Raw genomic sequence first — 22,160 nt, 5'->3', positions numbered from 1 at the left:
ATGAATTACCCATAAACTCACTCTCACTATCAAAGTTCTCTGAACTCATCCCCCTAAAACTGTAACCAGCATCCCAATGTTGCTAGCACACAGGCCAACCTAGGTGTCCTGTGTAGCGTATGCACACGTATCAGGATAATCAATAAACTTTGGAATGTTCAGAACGCTTTTAGCATGCTGGACTGGGTTGTAAAACCATCCCGGCTCTGAACAGATCTGCCAAAGATGAGCCCACTTGACACTTTTGTGGACCTGCGAGGGTAAACAGAAAGTGCAACTTCCTCACTTCGGTGACTTCAAAAGGAGCACCCCCCCCAGAGACTGACCAGATCCACATTCCAACACCCCACACACACAGGGACACACAAAAACACACACACAGACACATACAGAAACACACAATCATACATTTTAACTGTATATGTGAACTACCACTATGCTGGAATATATATATGATATATTTTAGAGCCTATGCATGTTTCCTAGTGTTTAAATGAGTGTATTTGTGCTAGTGTGCATTTTAATAGGGGAATCCTGTCTGTAAACCATAACTTCTTGTCTATGCCTTTCTGATCTGTCGAGTTTGATCTCTCCGTAAAGCTCTGGACTCGAGCTATTCACTGAGGTGGATCACATGGCTGACATATGCATTTTTCTATGTGTTTAATGATACTGTGAAGAAAGCACTCGATCTCGAAATCCGGGCTGATAGTCATCAAGTATGCAAATTCAGCTAGGAGACCAAACAAAGCAACTTTGCCCGCCAAATAGTGCTGCGCATCTATTGGTCGCTACAATTCAGGAGGTGTGTTAGCTTGGGTTTCCTTAAAGACAACGACACACACCTTCGCTCGCTCTCTTCTTATTCTTCTCCTTTGTCTCCCGACTGACTCACGAGCACCTCGTGCACGGACGCCTCAGGTGACCGCGCTTCCCAACCACGCGCGCAGTTCGGGAGGACCACTTCCTTAGACTCTCTCTCTCTTCGGCTAAGTTACTTAAGCTTAAACCTCTTGAAAACCCCGCCGGAGAAACCCTCTCTGAAAGGACCAACCCAGCCAGGCGCATTGAAACTGCTACACACGGACTTGAACCAATAAGCAAGTATTATCATTTATCTGAATTTGTCTAAACTGATTTCTGTGCTGGCTCTCTCTCAAAAAGTTTTAACAAAGAATTTGCCATCCTTTGATCATCTTTCTTTCCATGTCTTTTCTTCATTCTCACTCTTGTGTATATATATGTATATACCTTCTGTATATATTTTAGACGTATAATCTCTGTAGCCGTAGCTGCATATATTAAACACTTAATTCATGCTCGATTGTTCTGTTGTTCTTTCAACTGAAGACCAAGTCACTTTAACGTTTTTCGATCGCTTTATGCTTTGGTGCTATAATAGCAAGTTATTTTCATGGCCAGAGAATAACTCCGTTTATAATATTCTGTGAGGGACTTAGTTTGCTGGACAAACGAATTATTTTCTCTAAATAATTATTAAACCAGAACTAATCATATATGTGATTGATTATAATTCGTTGTAATTGATTCACAATATATGTTTAATTCCCCGTTGGGTCGATATATGAATCATAATTTATTCATAACCTTATGAATTATTATATTCATATTTCATCCAAAAATTTATTAATAACCGCTACATTCGTTACAGGTTCAATCAAGAAGCATGCATAAAACAATATACAATACAAAAGACAATATATAAGACAGTAATAATAATACATACAATGCCCTGGAAATATGCAAGTTCATTTATAGAAAGTGGCCTGTGCTGTTGCATCTGGCCACCTTTCCTCACCTGAAATGTCTCTTAGGTTCACTGCGAGCATGCTGAGACAGTGTTCGTCAATGGTTCATGTCCTAATTGTAAGAGTATAACCATGGCAATGTCTCTCGTTCCTTGTGAGGGATAGAGTCCCCTTTGCTGTTACCCAGCCCGGTTCATCTGCGAAGCACAGGGTGGTTAACAATCAGGGAGATCTAAGGGTTACAGAGGGAGCTCTTCAGCTGTGCCAGTTCCCACTTACCTCCCACTCCTCCAGCTTGTCATATGTCGTCTAGCTTCTGGATGATGGTGCAGGTCCCTCTCATGGTGGATCTAGTGTGTCATTCAGGGCTCCAGCCGAGGACCAGATGTTGATAGCTGCATTGGAGAGTGGGCTGTTGTCCTCAGGGGATGAAGACAAAGCTGAGCTTACCCCCTTTGGGCTGGTCGCTCACGGTGAGTCGGATTCAGAATTGACGACATTGGCCATGAGCGCTCGCGGTTGGACAATTGGTTCCTGGGAGCGGGATGCTGTTCACAGCGGAATCCTGCCCCTGTTTTTCTTCCTGGAGGTGCATGAAGAGATCCAGAATTCTTGGAAGGCACCTTTCACTACCCAAAGCCACTTCATTGCCTCCTCCACTCTCACTACCCTCAATGATGGGGCCGCCACGGGTCACGTGGAGATCCTCTAAATGCATCTCAGAGGTAAAATAGTTATTTGTAAAATGTGTTCTAACAGCCTTATTAGCTATTATATTCAACAAGTAAAATAAAAATGGGTAGAAGTCCTACTCTTTAGAAGAATCCTCCTGGCAGACGTCAGACAAAAGCAATGCATTCTGGTTTGAAAATTTGTCCAACTTTGATCAGCTCAGCAGCCGCCTTACCAGCCACCTACGTTTGCCATTCGTCTTTGTCTAGTAGGAGTAGCGAGCTGGCAGTGGAGATGGCAAGAGCACGTAAGTCTTTTGCTTAATATCTGTTTTTGGGTCAGTTGCTTCATTTATTATTTGCTGCTAGGAAGGATTCATTTTGAATCTGTGCTTGTTCTATTTTCTACCTTGACTGTAATTGTATTTTAATTGTACTTGTTTAGAATAACAGACGCATGTTTGCAGAGTTTGTTGGTTACAATGTAATGCAAATGTAAATGTCTGGTATTGTCCCTGTAACCACTGTTGGTGAGTTCTATGTTCCAGTTCAAGCCAAGCCAAGTCAAGCCAAGCCTTTGTTTGTTTAATATTTTGTTTATGTTGGGATTTAAGTAAACTGCACTTCGGTTCTTCAATTTTCTTGGGACTTTAGCTAAGTACATTGATTATGCACTTTTGCTGACTGGTTCATATTTTACGGTAGGTTTTGCGGATGAGGAGGCCCGCAATCCTACAGTATCCAACCATAGCCGACTGTTTCCACAATCCAACTGTCAGGAGTTGTTCATGTCATGTCTGCCACGCCAGAGTTGCTTTCTCGCCATGCCTGCAAAGCCTGAGCCTGTTCACATCATGCTTCCCAAGCCTGAGTTTCTTCACACCTTGGCCGCCATGCCAGAGACTGCTCATGTCATGGCCGCCACACCAGAGCCTCTTCACGTCATGACTGCCAAGCCAGCGTCCCAACCAAGATTAACCACCAGCGTCCAATCCCAACCCCCATCCACTCAAGCCCCTGACCAGAATTAAGAGAAGGCTCCAGCCCCTGACCAGAGTCTAGTGATGGCTATAGGTATCCTACAGAGGCCACGGGTCCTGTCATGTCTATTTTTTTTTTATGTTTCATGTCTTATTTTGCAGTTTAGTCACAGTCATGTTTCCTGATTTGCCATGTGCTCCCCATTGTATACAGTATAATGCCTACATGAAGACCATTTAACTTACAATATTCCGTGTTTGTAATGGTGCTTCCTTCTCTAACTCACTCCAGGAACTTAGAGACAGGAAGATATTCAGTATTTATTTCTATAAGAGCCAACACCTATTTTGAAGATCATGTGATTTGCAAGAAAGTGGCAAACCATTTGTTTTCAAGTTTTTTTTTTTCAGTCATGCAGTTGATGAATGATGTTCAAAGAATGATGTACACAACATGATGCACATCAACAGGGTTGTAGTTGGTAAAGTGAGTGCTTGGAATAATCATAGAGACCCACAGGTCAGGTGTCTTTACAACAAACAAGAGACACATGACAAGATTTGAATAGCAGCTAATGCAGAATATTATTATTTCTCACATGTTGGCTACATTTTTGCAGACACTGACCTGCAAATAACAAGTTACCCAATATTAGCTGCTTGTTTATCGGATGGTTGATTCAGTATAAATGGTGTCATGTACATGCAAGGTGAATCAATTCAGTTGTTTATTTTTATACTACTCCTACACAAATATATGCGGTGGACTGGATTGTTGTTTTTCTTTTTATACATTGTGAACTGCAAACATATCAATGCAAGCATGACACAGAAGTAGAAGTTAGAAAAATGTGTGGTTGATATGAAATACAATGCAAACAACTAGAACAACATTAGATCAGAAACCCATTTTCTGAAGGTGAATAGCATTAACCTAGATAACAGGGAACGTTCTCATAACTTCGGCTAACATTCTGGCAAGGTTCTCTTAAAGTTATGAACAAACGTTCTTCCAGTAATGTAAATAGAATGGGGATTCAACATTATCTGGTCTTCAATAATGTTTCTCAAAAGGTTAGCACAAAAATATTATTTATACATTGTTTGTAGAAGGTTTTTTAAAATGTCCTCATAATGTTGGGAGGAAATGTCCTTAGAACAACATTCTTGGAACAATCTTTAAACATTAGAATGAAAACTAACTTCAAATTAATACACTGTAAAAAATAAAAACATTTTTTCACAGTCAAATTGTTTTATTTTAAATTGTACGTAAAACTCTGTAAAATTACTAACAATATCTGTAAAATTAATAACTAGGTAGAGCTGATCGATAAAATGATAATGATAATTATCACAATATATCCTTACAAAAAGTTTGATACATTTTCAATATGTTTATGCACCAAAAGCGGAATGAAATGGAATGTGGAATGTGTGAGTATCTGCTGGTTGGAGTAATGGACATGATGAAAGGTTGGGGCGTGGAGAAAGGTCTTTATCACTGGTCGTGAAAGCTGTCTGTCAGGGTGTGGGGTAGGGTTAGAGATTAGTTTCTGTTTTAGGAATTCATGTTTTCCTGAAGTGACAGTCATGTGACCTACTTAACATTCATGAGCCTTCACCATGGCAGGATTCATTCATTCACCACTCGCCAACCACGTCATGTATCCTAATTAATATTCATGACCTCAGCGAGCATGTGATAATAACAGGGTCCTTCATACTGTACACTTAATGGGACCGTGCACCTCTGAAAAAAACATGTTTTGCAAAGCTTCATAAACTTCAACCTGTAGCCCAAGCCATGTCAGTTTAATTATTGTCATGCTCTTTAGAAATATGTATTCAAGAACAACTCATTTACTAATAAGTTTTTTTTTCTCCTAGCACATTTCAGAAACAGGAAACTAATTAATGTCTGAAACAATTCATGGAAGTTGCAGTGGAAGTGAACAGGAGAAAGAGAAGATTAAACATGCAAGAGTAAAAAATCTTATTCACACCAGTTATTTAAGTGTCTGTGTGAAATAAAGCAGACATGCAATTTGTGCTGAATCTGAATTACTGAAATAGAATTTTATCAAAGTGAAATTGTGTTATATAAATGCATTTTTTGGTTGCAAACAAACTGCAATATTACACTTCAACTTCAACATAATAACGTGCAAAATGAGTTTATGAATGTTCACCTCACCCATTGCATCAACAATACTGTGCAAACATGCTGAGAAATTTAATTCCTCATGAGTAATGACATTCTGAACTGGATAATTTTCTTTTTCTAAAGTCTTTCTTTTACCATATTTACTTCTTTCTCACAGACTTTGCACAGCATTTTAATATGAATATATGAATATTGCACATGAATGTCTTAACATTGTCTTTGCAAACAGAACAACCTTGAATTGCCCTCTTCTGTTTGCACTTTGTTGCAACTCTTGGAGGGAATGCCCACAAAACACACAGCCATGAGATCTGCTGTTCAGAGGGGAAATCAAGCTGCATTTATGACTATCCTTCAATAAAAGTGGATGTTATCAGGATGTGGCCATGCTGTTGCTTATCTCTGACGTGTGCAGATGTGCGGGGAGAGACGAGGATGTTTCAGTCAGAAGAGGACGAGCTGAGCAGTGTTAGGATGGACATCACACTCTTAAAAGAGCAATACAACTCCATCAGAGACAAACAGAGACGCCAAACTCAGGTGCTGTGCTTCAGAGAAGGTAAGAAGTGTTGTTTGGATTTGTGTCCAGCAAACAGAGAATGTTCTGGAAACTTTGGCAAGGTTCTGAACAAACATTCTTCCAGTAACGTTAAGAGAACGTTCAGAGTTTTCTGGGCTTTATTGTTCTCAAAAGGTTATGTATACATGATTCATTTAACTTTTTTTTTAAAAGTTAATTGTTTTAGAACGTTCAGAGAACATTCAAAAGTAACATTCTGTTTGAAGAAGGATAAAAATGGAATGTTCTCTTAACGTTTGCATAATGTTTCTTTAAGGTTTGTTTAAAGAACCTTTTAGAAATAATGTTTTCATAACTTAGTGGAAATGTTAGCAAAATGTTTTCTTTTGTATGCTGGATAAGTGCAGTTCAGGTTAGCCTGTAATTTACTTTAAAAAAATCTCTTATATGGCTATATGATAAAATATTCCAGTTATATGTTACAAAACACTCGAAGGACATTCATAATTGTATAAATGAACAATCCTATTGTGAGTTACATCTTAATGTTTGATTGATATTTATTGCAACCTTTTAAAGGTTTTGTTTTTATGTTCCATATCACATAAACTTGTCTGGGGCAAGTTGTCACAGACTTTACATCATGGACTGAATATTTCTCAGGGAGGGTTATTATCCAAACTCAATATCTGCATAGACAAAAATGTTGAAATATTGACTACATTTAAAAATATTTAGCATTTACACTATTATTATTATAGTATACATCATGTGACAACTTGCCCCACCCTGATTTAAAGTGAAATACTCTTGCCCTGAGTTTAAACCCAAACTTCTTTATATAGAGTAGAAAAAAATGAATAGAAGAAAAATGTTTTCATAACGTTGCCATTAAGTGATCAAAATGTTATTTCTGAATGTTCTATTCTTCCATTTTTTAAAAGTTCTAAAACTGTTTCTTTTTTTAATGCAAAACCTTCCAACATTCCATTTTATCATCTTCAAGCATTGTTACTTTTGAATGTTTTCTGAACATTCCGAAACAAGTTGTAACATTTAAAAAACATTAAATGAACATCCAACTAAAACATTTCAGAATTAAACATTCCATATAAATAACGTTCCTATGCTAACGTTTAGAGAACATTATTAAAGGCCAGATAACTCTGAACAAACGTTCTACTAATGTTACATGTTTATAACGCTGAGAGAACCTTACCAGAACGTTCTGAAAACGTTCCCTATTAGGGCATTATCTTTTGAAAGCAAATCATGATTTATATGTATATTTAAGGATGTGATGTTGTATTTAATGACAAATGCTCTTCTTGTGTTTATCTACAGCTCAAAACAGTGAAGAGATGAACAAAACTCTAGTGGACGTGGTTCCAGTGTGCCTGCGTTCTCCAACAGCTCCAGTCCAAGAAACCCCGGTCGAGTTTGTCGTGGACTCTGCTGGCGGTCTGTGGCGCACTCATCTGGACGTGCACCGTCTGACACACACGGCCGAAGCGTCTGAACACAGGAATCATGTGTCTTCTGAAGACTCCAGGACGAGCTCAGAGTCAGAGCGGCTCCCGGAGGACTCGAACCATCATCTGAAGAACTCCAGTGCTCTGAACTCCAGGAAGATGTCTGCACCTGCAGTTTTGTCCCGTCAGATGAGCTTTGGGAGTTATCGCTCCACACCTGCAGGCTCCAAATATTACCCCTTCCCTCAGAGGAAGTGTCCAAGGAAGTCTGAGACCGCCAGGAGACTGGGACTCTACGCCTCATTTTAATGAGGATACATGACTGAAAATTCTTTTTTGTTTTCTGGCCTCTAATAATGTTTTCAAAAATCATTCATGGAACTGTTCAGAAGTGTTTTAGTTCCTCTGACATTTTTAAATGTTACTTATTGAGAACATTCAAAACAACGTTTTTTTTTAAAGTAAATGGGAACATTCTTAGAACATGATTTTGGGCAAAAAAATGTGCAATAAACCAATAGTATTGTGTAGTGACTGAAATGAGCTAACAACAAAAACGATGGCTGTTTCTTATTGCTTTCTATATGACATGGACATGGGTGATATTCATGCAGCATGTATGTATTATATATTGATATTCATTGGTTTATAACACACAAACATGATATTAGAGGAGTTATTGGCAAGCAATGGAATGATTAGAGACATCAGTTGCATTTGCATCATATTAATAATGGTTCTTTTGCATAGTTTGCACAATCACTAGGCTAATTATCTAATCAATATTTGATGTACATTGTAAAAAAGTTGTAATTATTGGAGTGTTTTAGAAGGAAATACTATTTCAGTCTTTCTACTTTAACATTTCATGTTTAATTCATTGTGTCACTTCTTGATTCTTTGTAATTATTTGTGAAAATTGTTTTCAAAGTACATTTCAATGTGAATAATGCAAGAACAATCAGTCTGTGTAACCTGATATTTATATAAAATAAACATTGATGAAAAATCTCTCTCTAATTATATAGCCTATATAAGCATGTATAAATTCTAGTTGATTTATAATAATCAAATATACATTTGTATTATTAAAACAAAGTATACAACAGTATGAAAACATTTTTTTTTTTAATTACACACAAAAAAATGCCAGTGTATATAACAACCATTCATAAAAAAAGAAAACCCTTTATATTCATAAAATATATTACATAAAGTGTTTCTCTATTTGCACTATTTGCATTTTCCTCCTTTGCGTGTGGCTTTAAATAAAACAGTGTTCTAAAAAAATTAAAAATAATAAATTATTATCTTTATTATAAACCTATATATGAATTTAAATATAATATAATAACAGTTCATCCCCAGTCCAGCTGGAGGTGCTAAACGCAAAAAATCGCCATCATCAAATGACATGTCATGACGTGTGCGACCGGAAGTGACTGAATCAGGAAGAAAACAACAACATCACGTGTGCGCATCGCAGCAGAGTTGGTGAGACGTTTTCAACAACATCTCGACAACTGATATATTTAATCACATTAACAACACATACACGTGCATATAGAAGTATATCATTCATATAAACCGTCTAAATGTGTCTAATCTCAGATGTTATTTTAAGCGTTTATTGTAAATTCTGGATTTTTAGGGGATTTCCATTCAAGGGCTGATGAGTTTCACTTTCAGTTCCAGAATCTTCTGACTCCGATCATCTCTGGAGGTTTGTAGCGATGGATGAGCAGCACATTCAGGCTCGTCTGATCGCTCTGCTCAGGCAGGACAACATCCGCCTGTGGATGGAGCCCTTCACGACTGACAGCGGCGCCGCGGACCGCCAGAAGATAGAGGTGAATGAATGAAGCGGCTGCTGCGATCACGCGTTACTTCTGTTACGATCACCCGTTACTTCTGCTGCAATCACGCGTTACTTCTGCTGCAATCACCCGTTACTTCTGTTACGATCACCCGTTACTTCTGATACGATCACCCGTTACTTCTGTTACGATCACCCGTTACTTCTGCTGCGATCACCCGTTACTTCTGCTGCGATCACGCGTTACTTCTGTTAAGATCACGCCTTACTTCTGCTTCGATCATGCCTTACTTCTGTTGCGATCATTACTTCTGCTGCAATCACCCGTTACCTCTGTTACGTTGACTCATTACTTCTGTTACGATCACCCTTTACTTCTGCTGTGATCACCCGTTACTTCTGTTACGATCACCCGTTACTTCTGTTATGATTACCCGTTACTTCTGTTACGATCACCTATTACTTCTGTTATGATTACCCGTTACTTCTGCTTCGATCACCCGTTACTTCTGTTACGATCATCCGTTACTTCTGTTACGATCACCCGTTACTTCTGTTGCGATCACCCGTTTCTTCTGCTGCAATCACGCGTTACTTCTGCTGCAATCACCCGTTACTTCTGCTGCGATCACCCGTTACTTCTGCTGCGATCACCCGTTACTTCTGTTATGATTACCCGTTACTTCTGCTGCAATCACACGTTACTTCTGCTGCGATCACCTGTTACTTCTGCTGCGATCACCTGTTACTTCTTCGATCACCCGTTACTTCTTCGATCACCCGTTACTTCTGTTACGATCACCCGTTACTTCTGTTACGATCACCCGTTACTTCTGTTACGATCACCCGTTACTTCTGTTATGATTACCCGTTACTTCTGTTACGATCACCTGTTACTTCTGTTATGATTACCCGTTACTTCTCACCCGTTACTTCTTCGATCACCCGTTACTTCTGTTACGATCACCCGTTACTTCTGTTATGATTACCCGTTACTTCTGTTACGATCACCTGTTACTTCTGTTACGATCATCCGTTACTTCTGTTACGATCACCCGTTACTTCTGTTACGATCACCCGTTACTTCTGTTACGATTACCCGTTACTTCTGTTACGATCACCCGTTACTTCTGTTATGATTACCCGTTTCTTCTGCTGCAATCACGCGTTACTTCTGCTGCAATCACCCGTTACTTCTGCTGCGATCACCCGTTACTTCTGCTGCGATCACCCGTTACTTCTGTTACGATCACCCGTTACTTCTGTTACGATCACCCGTTACTTCTGTTATGATTACCCGTTACTTCTGTTATGATTACCCGTTACTTCTGTTATGATTACCCGTTACTTCTGCTTCGATCACCCGTTACTTCTGTTACGATCACCCGTTACTTCTGTTATGATTACCCGTTACTTCTGTTACGATCACCTGTTACTTCTGTTACGATCATCCGTTACTTCTGTTACGATCATCCGTTACTTCTGTTACGATCACCCGTTACTTCTGTTACGATCACCCGTTACTTCTGTTACGATCACCCGTTACTTCTGTTATGATTACCCGTTACTTCTGATACGATCATCCGTTACTTCTGTTATGATCACCCGTTACTTCTGTTACGATCACCCGTTACTTCTGATACGATCACCCGTTACTTCTGATACGATCACCCGTTACTTCTGAGATGATCACCCTTTACTTCTGTTACGATCACCCGTTACTTGTTACGATCACCCGTTACTTCTGATACGATCACCCGTTACTTCTGATACGATCACCCGTTACTTCTGCTACGATCACCCGTTACTTCTGTTACGATCACCCGTTACTTCTGTTACGATCACAAGTTACTTCTGTTACGATCACCCGTTACTTCTGATACGATCACCCGTTACTTCTTCTGCGATCTCCCGTTACTTCTGTTACGATCACCCGTTACTTCTGATACGATCACCCGTTACTTCTGGTACGATCACCCGTTACTTCTGTTATGATCACCCGTTACTTCTGTTACGATCACCCGTTACTTCTTCTGCGATCTCCCGTTACTTCTGTTACGATCACCCGTTACTTCTGATATGATCACCCGTTACTTCTGATACGATCACCCGTTACTTGTTACGATCACCCGTTACTTCTGATACGATCACCCGTTACTTCTGCTACGATCACCCGTTACTTCTGCTACGATCACCCGTTACTTCTGTTACGATCACAAGTTACTTCTGTTATGATCACCCATTACTTCTGTTACGATCACCCGTTACTTCTGATACGATCACCCGTTACTTCTTCTGCGATCTCCCGTTACTTCTGTTACGATCACCCGTTACTTCTGATACGATCACCCGTTACTTCTGATACGATCACCCGTTACTTCTGTTACGATCACCCGTTACTTCTTCTGCGATCTCCCGTTACTTCTGTTACGATCACCCGTTACTTCTGATATGATGACCCGTTACTTCTGATATGATCACCCGTTACTTGTTACGATCATCCGTTACTTCTGATACGATCACCCGTTACTTCTGCTACGATCACCCGTTACTTCTGTTACGATCACAAGTTACTTCTGTTATGATCACCCATTACTTCTGTTACGATCACCCGTTACTTCTGATACGATCACCCGTTACTTCTTCTGCGATCTCCCGTTACTTCTGTTACGATCACCCGTTACTTCTGATACGATCACCCGTTACTTCTGATACGATCACCCGTTACTTCTGTTATGATCACCCGTTACTTCTGTTACGATCACGTGTTACTTCTGCTGCAATCATGCATTACTTCTGCTGCGATCACGTGTTACTTCTGCTGAGATCATCTGTTACTTCTGTTGTGGTCACATGTTATTTCTGCTGCGATCACCCGTTACTTCTGTTACGATCACCCGTTACTTCTGTTACGATCACCCGTTACTTCTGTTACGATCACGTGTTACTTCTGCTGCAATCATGCATTACTTCTGTTATGATCACGTGTTACTTCGGCTTCTAACAGCTTTATTCATCTCTTGTGCTCAGGAACTGGCTCTTAAATACGCTCCAGTCACTGGCTTTACAGTGGAGGATGTGATGTCATCACTGGAGACCATCAGGTCAGACACCAGCAGGAAAGATGAAGGAAATAAACAGTTTAAAGAGACGTCAGTGGCCACGCTAGAGCTCCACCTGCCCAAAGAAGGAGAGGTACTGCATGCATTCAGATAATCACTTTCATGCAACTGTTGTTCAATAATTTACCTCATTTTTTGTTGTTTCCTTTAAGAAAAAGAAAAGGAAAGTTCCTTTAAAAACCAAACTAGACATCACCACGCAGGAGCTGAAGAAACAGTGAGTCATGTCTTATACTTGAGTCAGTTCAGTGTTGATTCAGTTCAGTTCACTTACTGTAAAGTTAATTATGAAACAAGTTCAGTTCTATAAGGAGCACTACATAAGACAATAGTGTCCTTATTCATTTCAGTTCATAACAGTGTCAATGTTGCAAACTTCATTGATTACGAAGTGTAAACGTTGATTCTTGGTGAACCATTTCTGATGTGATTTGCTCATTTAAATGGTTCTATCCCATTCCTCTGCATCCTGTGTTTGATTATAAACTCATTCTGCTTTCAAAGGATAAGTGAGGAGTTTGGATTCAAACACTTCAACCTGATTTTGTCTGGAAAGAAACTGGCTCTAGGTAAACTAGCCTGCTTGAACATTTATTCATAAATCCATTAATTACTGCATATTGTAACATGATCCATGTTTCTGTAAGGGATGAGGCTCGAAGAACAGAACGTGAAGAACAACAGTAAGATCATGGTGCTGAACGTGTCCTCGGAGGAGGTGAAGAATGAAATGCGGGAGGACGAGGAGAAGAAGCGCAGTCAGGATGAAGGAGTGCAGAGGACGCAGAAGGGTTTCCAGATCCTGTCGGAGAGAGGTGAACATGACACAATATCCAAACAGTCACAGATTTTACACCAGGCCTAGATTAGTCAATGCAGTGTTCAAAAACAATATTAAATCATTTCAATAATAATAATTGTCAATAATAAATCATTTCCTTTTTTGTATCCATCAGATGGCAGTGAAGATCCAGCCACAACCCCGTTTTTAGAGATCGCAGATCAGAAAGGAAATCCACTCCAGATCCCTGATGATGAGAGGAAGGTGATTCCTGTCGTCTTCATGTTACTGTATCAATTCTTGTTCTAAATATTATTCTAATAAATGTGTCATCCAGCCTTCTGAATCTCACAGATGAGACAAATGAATGCACTGCATGAGTGTATAAACAGACAATAGTTCAGAAGTGCTTGCATTAATATCCGATCTCTTGAATTCATCTGACGTTGTGTGCTGATATCAGGCTCTGATCCTGGCGATGGGTTTCCATGAGAAAGGTCGAGCTCTGATGAAGAAGAGAGACCACAGTGTTGCTCTGTGTCACCTGCTCCTCGCCGACGAACAGTTCAAGTACAACTTCATCTTCATGTTACATTCATCATGACATGAATAATAAATCATAACTGTTCACTAATGTGCACATATCAGGTTTATTCCATCGTAAACACATCAAAATATCATCTTTACAGTGTATTAATGGCTGTGTATATGCAAAAAGCCAAAGAACAATAATAATACAATCTATATCGCTTGAAAAAAAAAAACAATTATCATTACAATGACATCAGTGCTGTTCGATTTTAAATAAAGGATATCTGTAATTAGAAAGTATATGCGCTTTCAAAAGCACTTGAGGAGATTTAATAGCATATTTAATAGCAACTCTGATGGCTGATGTTTATGTTCCTGCAGTAAGTGCAACTCTGCGCTGCTGAACACGGTGGATAATTACGCCGTCCTGCAGCTGGATATCGTGTGGTGTTATCAGGCTCTGGAGCAGCTGGACTGTCTGAACGATGCCAGACAGAGGCTGGCTCGAGCCGAGGAGTGTTTCCAGAGGTGCTACGGAGAGCAGCAGAGCCGACTGCGGCTCATCAAGGTCTGTCAGACACCCTGAGCATCTGAACGCTGTTCTTTACCTCACACACGTGTGTGTTCACTGCATGCATCATGTGTTTCTGGCTCTCAGGGCCACACCGGAGGAGAAGACGTGCTGTTTCTGAGGCTGTACCTCCTTCAGAGTGTGCTGGCTTACCACGAAGGCAACAAGAACCAAGCCTCTCACAAGCTCAAAGAAGTAAATGCTCTGAATTTTAATTATTATGTCTATTTGTCTCCAAAAGAACCTCAACTACTAATAGTGCAGATTATGATTCATCCTTGAATCTTTTGATTCTTTTGACCGTTCAGTGATTCATTTGGTGACTCTTCCTGTAGGTAACCAGTGAAAGTGAATTCTGAGTGAATCTTTGAATCATTTGCTCAACACTTTTGTACAAAATCACAGATCAAACCCCTTCACGTGTATTTTCACATTAATGCTCCAGATGGCAGCAAAGATATTTCCTTATTATAGGGGTTTAAGTTTTTAAGTGAAATTTCCAGCTTTTCAACATGTCCAAGTCATATTTCACTCCAATATCAATATATAAAATACAAAATACAATGATAAATAAATAAAAATGCCATAAATAATTCAAAAATCCAATAAATAAAAAATACAAAGTAGAAGATTTTTTATAAAGAAAATTAATCCTTTTCTTGCATTGCATGCAACATTATTTTCATGACAGTTTAAATACATTTGATTGTCCATATAGAAATCATCAAGGTACAGTAACAACAATAAAATGCAAAAATGGATCATTTGATTCATATAGAATGTGATTCTTATAGAATGCAATGCACTTGATTGTTGTATAGAAAACAACATGTTTAATGTTTATAGAATATAACTTGATTCTTAGAATATGGCTAGATTTATTCTTATAGATTGTGACTTATTTGATACTTAAAGAATATGACTCATTTGATTCTTCTAGAGTATGACTCATTTGATTCTTCTAGAACATGACTCAGTTAATTCTTCTAGAGTATGACTCGTTTGATTCTTCCAGACCATGGCTAGTTTGATTCTTCTAAAGTATGACTTGATTGATTCTTCTACAGTATAGGCTTGTTCGAGATGCATCGGCGCTGCGCAAACCAATTGGCGTATGAAATCAAGGTACCACGAGAGCATACGACTCCTTATTAAGTGTTTGAATCACTCTTGCAGTACTTTGATGTCATACACACAGATCGGTCTACACAGTGCTGATATATCTTGAACAAGCCTTATGACTTGTTTAATTCTTCTAGACAATGACTCATTTGATTCTTCTAGAATATGACTCCTGATTGTCTCTCTGTGTCGTCAGGTTGAGCATCTGTTCGGTCAGTTGTATCTGGACCCTGACAAGATCATGCAGCTGATGACTTTGGGTTTCTCTGAGCAGGACGCTCGTCTGGGTTTGAGAGCCTGTCGAGGAGACTTACCACAGGCCGTGGATCACATCACACAGAGGAAGAAGGTGCTGCGCTACAAACACAATAATGACCAACACTTTCAGTCATGTGAGCTCAGAATTAAACATGTGCTGATGTTCCATCAGGAGAGGAAGGAGATGAAGGAGAGAGAGCGTGAGAAGAGGAGACGGCGTCTGCAGGACATCAACACGCTGGTGGAGCTGGGCTACAGTAAGAGAGACGCGGGCAGAGCCCTGCATCAGGCCAGAGGAGACGTGGACAAGGCCTACAACGTGAGAACACACACACACACACACACACACACACACACACACACACACACACACACACACACACACACACACAAACGTGAGCTGATGGAGACAGAATAATGCTGATGTTCTTCTGCAGATTCTGCTGGACGGCACTGAAGCTCAGAGTTCAGACAGACAGACTAAACTGGATCAGGTGGGTTCCTGTGATTCACATGCAGACTTCAGCTGTAGATCATGAACATGACTCATGTGTGTGTTTGTGCAGCTGGTGTCGTATGGCTTTCCGCTGGACGTGGCAGATTCGGCGCTGAGGCTCATGGGAGATGATCTGGAGCAGGCCACACAGATGCTGCTGGATCACCAGGGTGCCGTTCCTCCTGAACTCCTGTCGCCCTCTCCTCCATCATCCTCCTCAGAGGAGCCCAGCACCTCCTCCGACTGCACCGGTGAGAACACTACACACATCCACAGAGAAAACACAAACTATGATCAACAAACAGGGAGAAATAAGATGAATGCAAAAGAGAAATCATAAAGAATACATATGCATATTATAAACATGCATAAATATGTCAAATGCCATTATTTATTCTCATTAAAAATAAACAAATATGCATGTATAACATCACCTACAAACATATATATTTGTGTGTGTGTATGTATATATATATTTATATATATATATTTTTTAATACAATTTAAAAAATATATATATTATGCAATATTCATAATATATATATACATTCTTGTTATATATATATATATATAAAACAATGCTTTTTATTAATGACAATGAATTTAATAGCATATCAAATAGCATATTAAATTAATTGACAAAAAATTTATTTAAAAATGCATATCATAAATATGCATGTTTTTGTGCATAAACATAAAATGTAATTTATTATTAATAAAATAAATATGTATATATAAAATATAGATGTACTTTTAGATATAAAAACATAACAATGCTTTGTATCAGGGAAAATGTATAAAAAAACAAAAAAATGCATATTATAAATATGCATATTTACATTATGCATATATATATTAAATGCCATTCTTTGTTAATAATATATATATATATATATATATATATATATATATATATATATATAAAATGCATGCATAACAGTGATATATACATATATATATATATAATGTATATGTAATTTATTGTTAAAATAAATGTATATATAACTGCATTCACACACACACACACACACATATATATAGTTACAAAATGACAATGATTTGTGTCAGTGACTGAATACATCTTGTTAATATTATAAATATGCATATTTATATTATGCATGTATATAAAATGCCATTATTTATTATTAATAAAAATATATCATTATCAGTATGTGATTTATGTGTCATTTTTGTGTTTGTGTCCAGTCTCAAGTTCTAGTCCTCTGGACGAGGAGCTGGTGAACGAGGTTCTGGAGGACATTCCCAGACATGAAGAAGACTATCTGGACGTCACGCTGGACGAGGAGCAGGAGCTCATGATCCAGATCAGATCCCGTCTGGACAAACAGGCCACGTCCTCCGGATGAGAAGAGCTTTCACCGGATCTAGAGTCACCAAATCAATGCAGCTGTTCATGTTCAACAAATGAGTACGACTTCAAAACAGTTAATGCATTTTTGTTTTCAAATAACATTGAATCTAAAAAGAACTTAGAAGAAACTTTGATTTATACAATGTTAATTTCAGTTAAATAATTTTAGCTTCTACATGATTGATGACATATAAAAAGGTAGTTTTATTTAAAGATCTTGTTTGATGGTGATTCTAGACACTAATTTCATGACCCAGTTGAATGCAAGTGCTTTATATAGTTTTACTCCGTTCTGATTCTTCTGTTCACGTTCATACGGTTCATTATTTGTTGAACGCAATAAAGAGTCACTCATCGTGTCTATGGTGAAAAATCTCTCTTTTCATTCTGCAATATTCATCTCGTTAGGAAGCTGAATTCTGCTTGACTGTTTTCTAATATGTGTGCAATAAATGTTTAATTCAATTCCACTGAAATAATGTTAACCTTTTGTTTTTATAACCACATCTAGTCCCTTATTATCATTCTCCTACAGTCACAGTGATGAACACCTGGTAATATTGTGACACATTTTTTGTGGTTTTATTTATGACTAAGACAAAATAAAATATTTGTATTTTTTTATAAATGCATTTGTCACTGCATGACCATTTAAAACCAGTGAAGCTATTGGGTGTTTTAAAACAAATATTTTTTATATATTTTTCTTTTCTGAAAAATGATTACACTTTCAAATAACTGTTTATGTGAATATATGTTAAAGTGTAATTTATTCCTGTGATCAAAGCTGAATTTTCAGCATCATTACTCCAGTCTTCAGTGTCACATGATCCTTCAGAAATCATTCTAATATGATGATTTGATGCTCAAGAAACATTTATGATTATTATCAATGTTGAAAACAGTTCATATTTTTGTAAAAAACATGATACTTTTTATTTTTCAGGATTCTTTGGTGAATAGAAAGTTCAAAAGAACAGCATTTATTTGAAAAAGAATCTTTTGTAACATTATAAGTCACTTTTAATCAATTTATTGTGTCCTTGCAGAATAAAAGTATTAATTTCTTTAAAAAAAACCCTTTTGAACAGTGGTGCATTTCTAAGTTTTACCCTATAATCGTGATGCTGATAAGATGATGTGCATCGCTTCATTTGAGGTGTGATAAAGTCAGGAGATGTTGTGAGTCAGTGACAGACAGAGACTGTTGTGTGATAAAATACTGTCCTGATTTTGGTTTTCAGTGTTTATTTTACATGTTCAGAGAGAAGGGGGGAGTCAGAGTTTGTGGGACTGAAGGGGAAGATGGAGGAGAGCAGCGTCTGGAGGGTTTAGAAGTAGTTGACGACCCTGCGGATGGACTGGATGTTGGGATTCTGCGCCTGCCACTCGTTATGGCTGCAGTAGTTTCCTCTTTCCACAATGTACATGCGACCACGGAAGTTAGGCTCTTCGTACATCACCCACCTAAAGAGAAGTGTGCAAACTTAGCAATAATTCTATAATAATATAGAATAAGTATAGAACTTTCAGTGATTAATCTGCGTTTTACCACAAGTTTATGGATTTGTGTCCGCAGAAACACGAGGTAATTGAACTTACGCTCCGTCACCGAACACTCTGACAGAGTTGACACAGTTTGTGTTGAATCCGCGGCTCTGGAGGAAGGGACAGTCGTCACAGAACTCCATACACTGACCGGTGTAGTTACAGCCCTCGAACATCTCCATCCTGTAGTGCTCTCCGTGCTGACGGACATTCACAAGCACACGTTACGACTAGTGTTCACTTCCATACAGTTCTCATTACATTTTAGATCTGGAATTGCATGTAACTCTTACTATTTCTGCAGTATGAAGCATGCATACTATGCACAGTATGCAAATTCCCTGTATGCGTGGATTGCATTTTCTAAAGTATGCAATATACAACAAAATTATAACTACTTCTGAGGCATGAAGCATGCATACTACACCCATTTTCCAGTTTGCATGGAATAATTCTGTGCATTTTCTAAAATATGCAGTACAACAAAATTACAACTCCATTTCTGCAGTATCAAGTACATTTTATTTTCTCATTACATTTTATATCTGGAATTGCATGCAACTCTTACTATTTCTGCAGTATGAAGCATGCATACTATGCACATTTTCTGTATGCATGAAAAAACGTTCTACATTTGTTAAAATATGCAACAGAGCATATACTGCGTGAGATGCTGCATCCCATGATGCAATGCTCTCGGCTTCATTTTCACGTTTGTCATTGTATAATATGTCTATTTCGTGCACTACTTTTTAAACAATCATACTGTAATGTTGTCGATATATCAGATATGTTTTCATGCATGGCCTCGTTAATGTGTTGCATGTAATCGCATCATAATTATAGCATTAAAGCCCTTGCTAGTGTTTATTATACTTAGGGTGCAGATTGATTTTGAGTATGCAAATTTCCTGTATACATGGAAAGACGCATTTCTAAATGCAGTAAAGAAAAGAACATATTGCATGAGATGCTGCATCCCATAACGCAATGCTCTTAACAAATGAAGTTATTGGCATCGATGGTTTCACAAAGAACCTTTAACATCCATGCATATAAGGTTCTTTATATTATTACAACATTATTTAGAAAATTAGATTTTTTTAAAGAACTGATCACTGAAAGGTTCTTTAGTAAACTACTTGTGGGTCTTTTATGATCCGCATTGAACTTCTCACCATCCTGATGGGTTTGCAGGAGCCCATGTGATCGTTGTGGGAGTTCCAGCGCTGGAACTCGGGATATTCTCCGCGCTCCAGGATGTACTGCTGACCCTTGAAGTCGGGATGGTCGTAGCAGATCCAGGCGCCGCTCTCCACGCGGATGGAGTTCACCCTGTTCATGAAGCCGCGATCCTGGAAGTTATCGCAGTCGCCGTACACCTCCAGCCGCCTGCCGGTGAAGCAGCGGCCCTCGTAAAACACGATCTGAAACACGCAAAACAAACCAACGCATCGTGAGGACCAGAATGTGCTTCAGATTATGGGCTGGAAAATAACCTCTAAAGATGAATGAAGATTCAATCTTTTCCATTCCTGTGAAACATCTATGAGAAACTGACGTCAAATTAAATATAAAATAATATTACTAAAGTAAAAAATAATGCCAGAAAGCCAAGGTTATCAGTTAAAAACTAAAACCATAAAAACATTTTCATTACTTTAAATAAAAAAAAAAAAAATTCACTAAAATAAAATTTAAAATCATACAATTTTATTTTAACTAGTTGCTAAAGCAACATGTCATTTTCATTTAGTTTAAACTGAAGTAGGCCTACTAAAATACCTAAATAAACAAAAACAAAAAAAATAAAACTATATAGACATTAAAAAACTGGAAAATTTCTAAAATTTTAGCTAAAATTAAAATGGAAAATGTAAAAAAATAAAACCCAATTCAAAATATTAACAAAAAAAAAAACTTAATAAAAACTATATAGACATAAAAAATGACAACAAAAACAACATTTCTACAATTTTAACTAAAATACAAAAAATATCTAATTCAAATTATTACCAAAAACTAAAACTATATAGACAAGAAAAACTGAATAAAATGACAAAAACATAAAATAACTAAAATTTTAACTAAAAATGGAATATAAAAAAATAAAATTTAATTTTACTAAAACCTAAAACTTAATAAAAAATACATAGACAAACTAATAACGAACTTTAATAGACAAACTATAAAAACAAATAAAACAAACAAAAACACACAACATAATTACTAAAATCTTAAATAAAATTAAAATGAAAAATATAAAAATAAAATCTAATTTAAAATATTAACAAAATATAAAACTTAAAAACTATATAGACATTAAAAATAATTAAAATGACAAAACATAAATGGAAAATATAAAAAATCTAATACAGATTTACAAAAAACTTTAACTTAATAAAAACTGTATAGACATAAAATTAAAAAAAAAAATGACACACACACAACAACATTACTAAAACTTTATCTAACATTAAAACGAAAACAAAAATTACCAAAAAAAAAAAAAATCTAATTCAAATTATTAACAAAAACTCTAATAGTATATAAATGCCAGCAAAACTCAGACCGCTCCAAGTGTGCAGGGGCCTAAAATGAAAATCGGCCAAAATATTAACAAAGTCAAAGTTAAATGCATAAAACTTCAGAAGGAAAGGGATTTAATGAAGATGTTTTCAGCTAAAGGCTGGATTCTGTGAGAAAGATGGTGGTTCTCTTGACTCGTGACCAATCAGATCCTTACCTTTCCAGAATACTGCGACATTTTCCACTGGATAGTGTCCAAACTGACCCACACGTAAGAAAGTGTGACACTGGAAAAGTTGGACAGCCCAATATATACAGCCGGTCGCGTGCGGCCCGATATCGCGAGAGCCGCCCTACAAAGGTCACACAATGGAGGGCTTTAGGCTTCTGCTGATGGGACGCTTTCCCGCCGCTCACTGCTGATTCTGGGCTTTG

The 22,160-nt window shown here is 37.7% G+C and overlaps 3 protein-coding genes across 4 annotated transcripts; 2 read left to right on the top strand and 1 right to left on the bottom strand.

Annotated features, from left to right (window-relative positions):
• Positions 1–5,846: 5,846 nt before the first annotated feature.
• On the top strand, positions 5,847–8,584 carry LOC125258011 (uncharacterized protein C9orf152-like). The gene is made up of 2 exons (XM_048174802.1): positions 5,847–6,146; positions 7,452–8,584. The coding sequence occupies exons 1-2, from the start codon at positions 5,966–5,968 to the stop codon at positions 7,886–7,888; spliced, it is 618 nt and encodes a 205-aa protein (XP_048030759.1). The 5' UTR covers positions 5,847–5,965; the 3' UTR covers positions 7,889–8,584.
• Positions 8,585–8,960: 376 nt separating this feature from the next.
• nub1 (negative regulator of ubiquitin-like proteins 1) lies at positions 8,961–18,276 on the top strand. Of its 2 annotated transcripts, none has more exons than XM_048174862.1 (15): positions 8,961–9,073; positions 9,231–9,429; positions 12,426–12,590; positions 12,670–12,734; positions 13,022–13,086; positions 13,165–13,332; positions 13,474–13,562; positions 13,762–13,868; positions 14,211–14,397; positions 14,488–14,595; positions 15,719–15,871; positions 15,953–16,099; positions 16,218–16,274; positions 16,347–16,527; positions 17,483–18,276. In XM_048174862.1, exons 2-15 carry the CDS (start codon positions 9,313–9,315, stop codon positions 17,641–17,643), a joined length of 1,770 nt encoding a protein of 589 aa, XP_048030819.1. In that variant the 5' UTR covers positions 8,961–9,073; positions 9,231–9,312; the 3' UTR covers positions 17,644–18,276. The 2 variants fall into 2 exon arrangements, with proteins under 2 accessions (XP_048030819.1, XP_048030820.1); XM_048174863.1 differs by having other exon boundaries at positions 8,963–9,073; positions 9,269–9,429.
• Positions 18,277–18,858: 582 nt separating this feature from the next.
• On the bottom strand, positions 18,859–22,137 carry crygn2 (crystallin, gamma N2). Its single transcript, XM_048175562.1, has 4 exons — positions 21,943–22,137; positions 20,375–20,623; positions 19,251–19,396; positions 18,859–19,115 (listed from the first exon to the last, which is right to left on the bottom strand). The coding sequence occupies exons 1-4, from the start codon at positions 21,961–21,963 to the stop codon at positions 18,980–18,982; spliced, it is 552 nt and encodes a 183-aa protein (XP_048031519.1). The 5' UTR covers positions 21,964–22,137; the 3' UTR covers positions 18,859–18,979.
• Between the last annotated feature and the right edge of the window lie 23 nt (positions 22,138–22,160).

This window comes from Megalobrama amblycephala, linkage group LG22 (genome assembly GCF_018812025.1).
Source record: "Megalobrama amblycephala isolate DHTTF-2021 linkage group LG22, ASM1881202v1, whole genome shotgun sequence".
Lineage (NCBI taxonomy): Eukaryota > Metazoa > Chordata > Actinopteri > Cypriniformes > Xenocyprididae > Megalobrama > Megalobrama amblycephala.
Note: the sequence above shows the minus strand (reverse complement) of the source record. Positions and strands in the feature narration are given on the sequence as shown.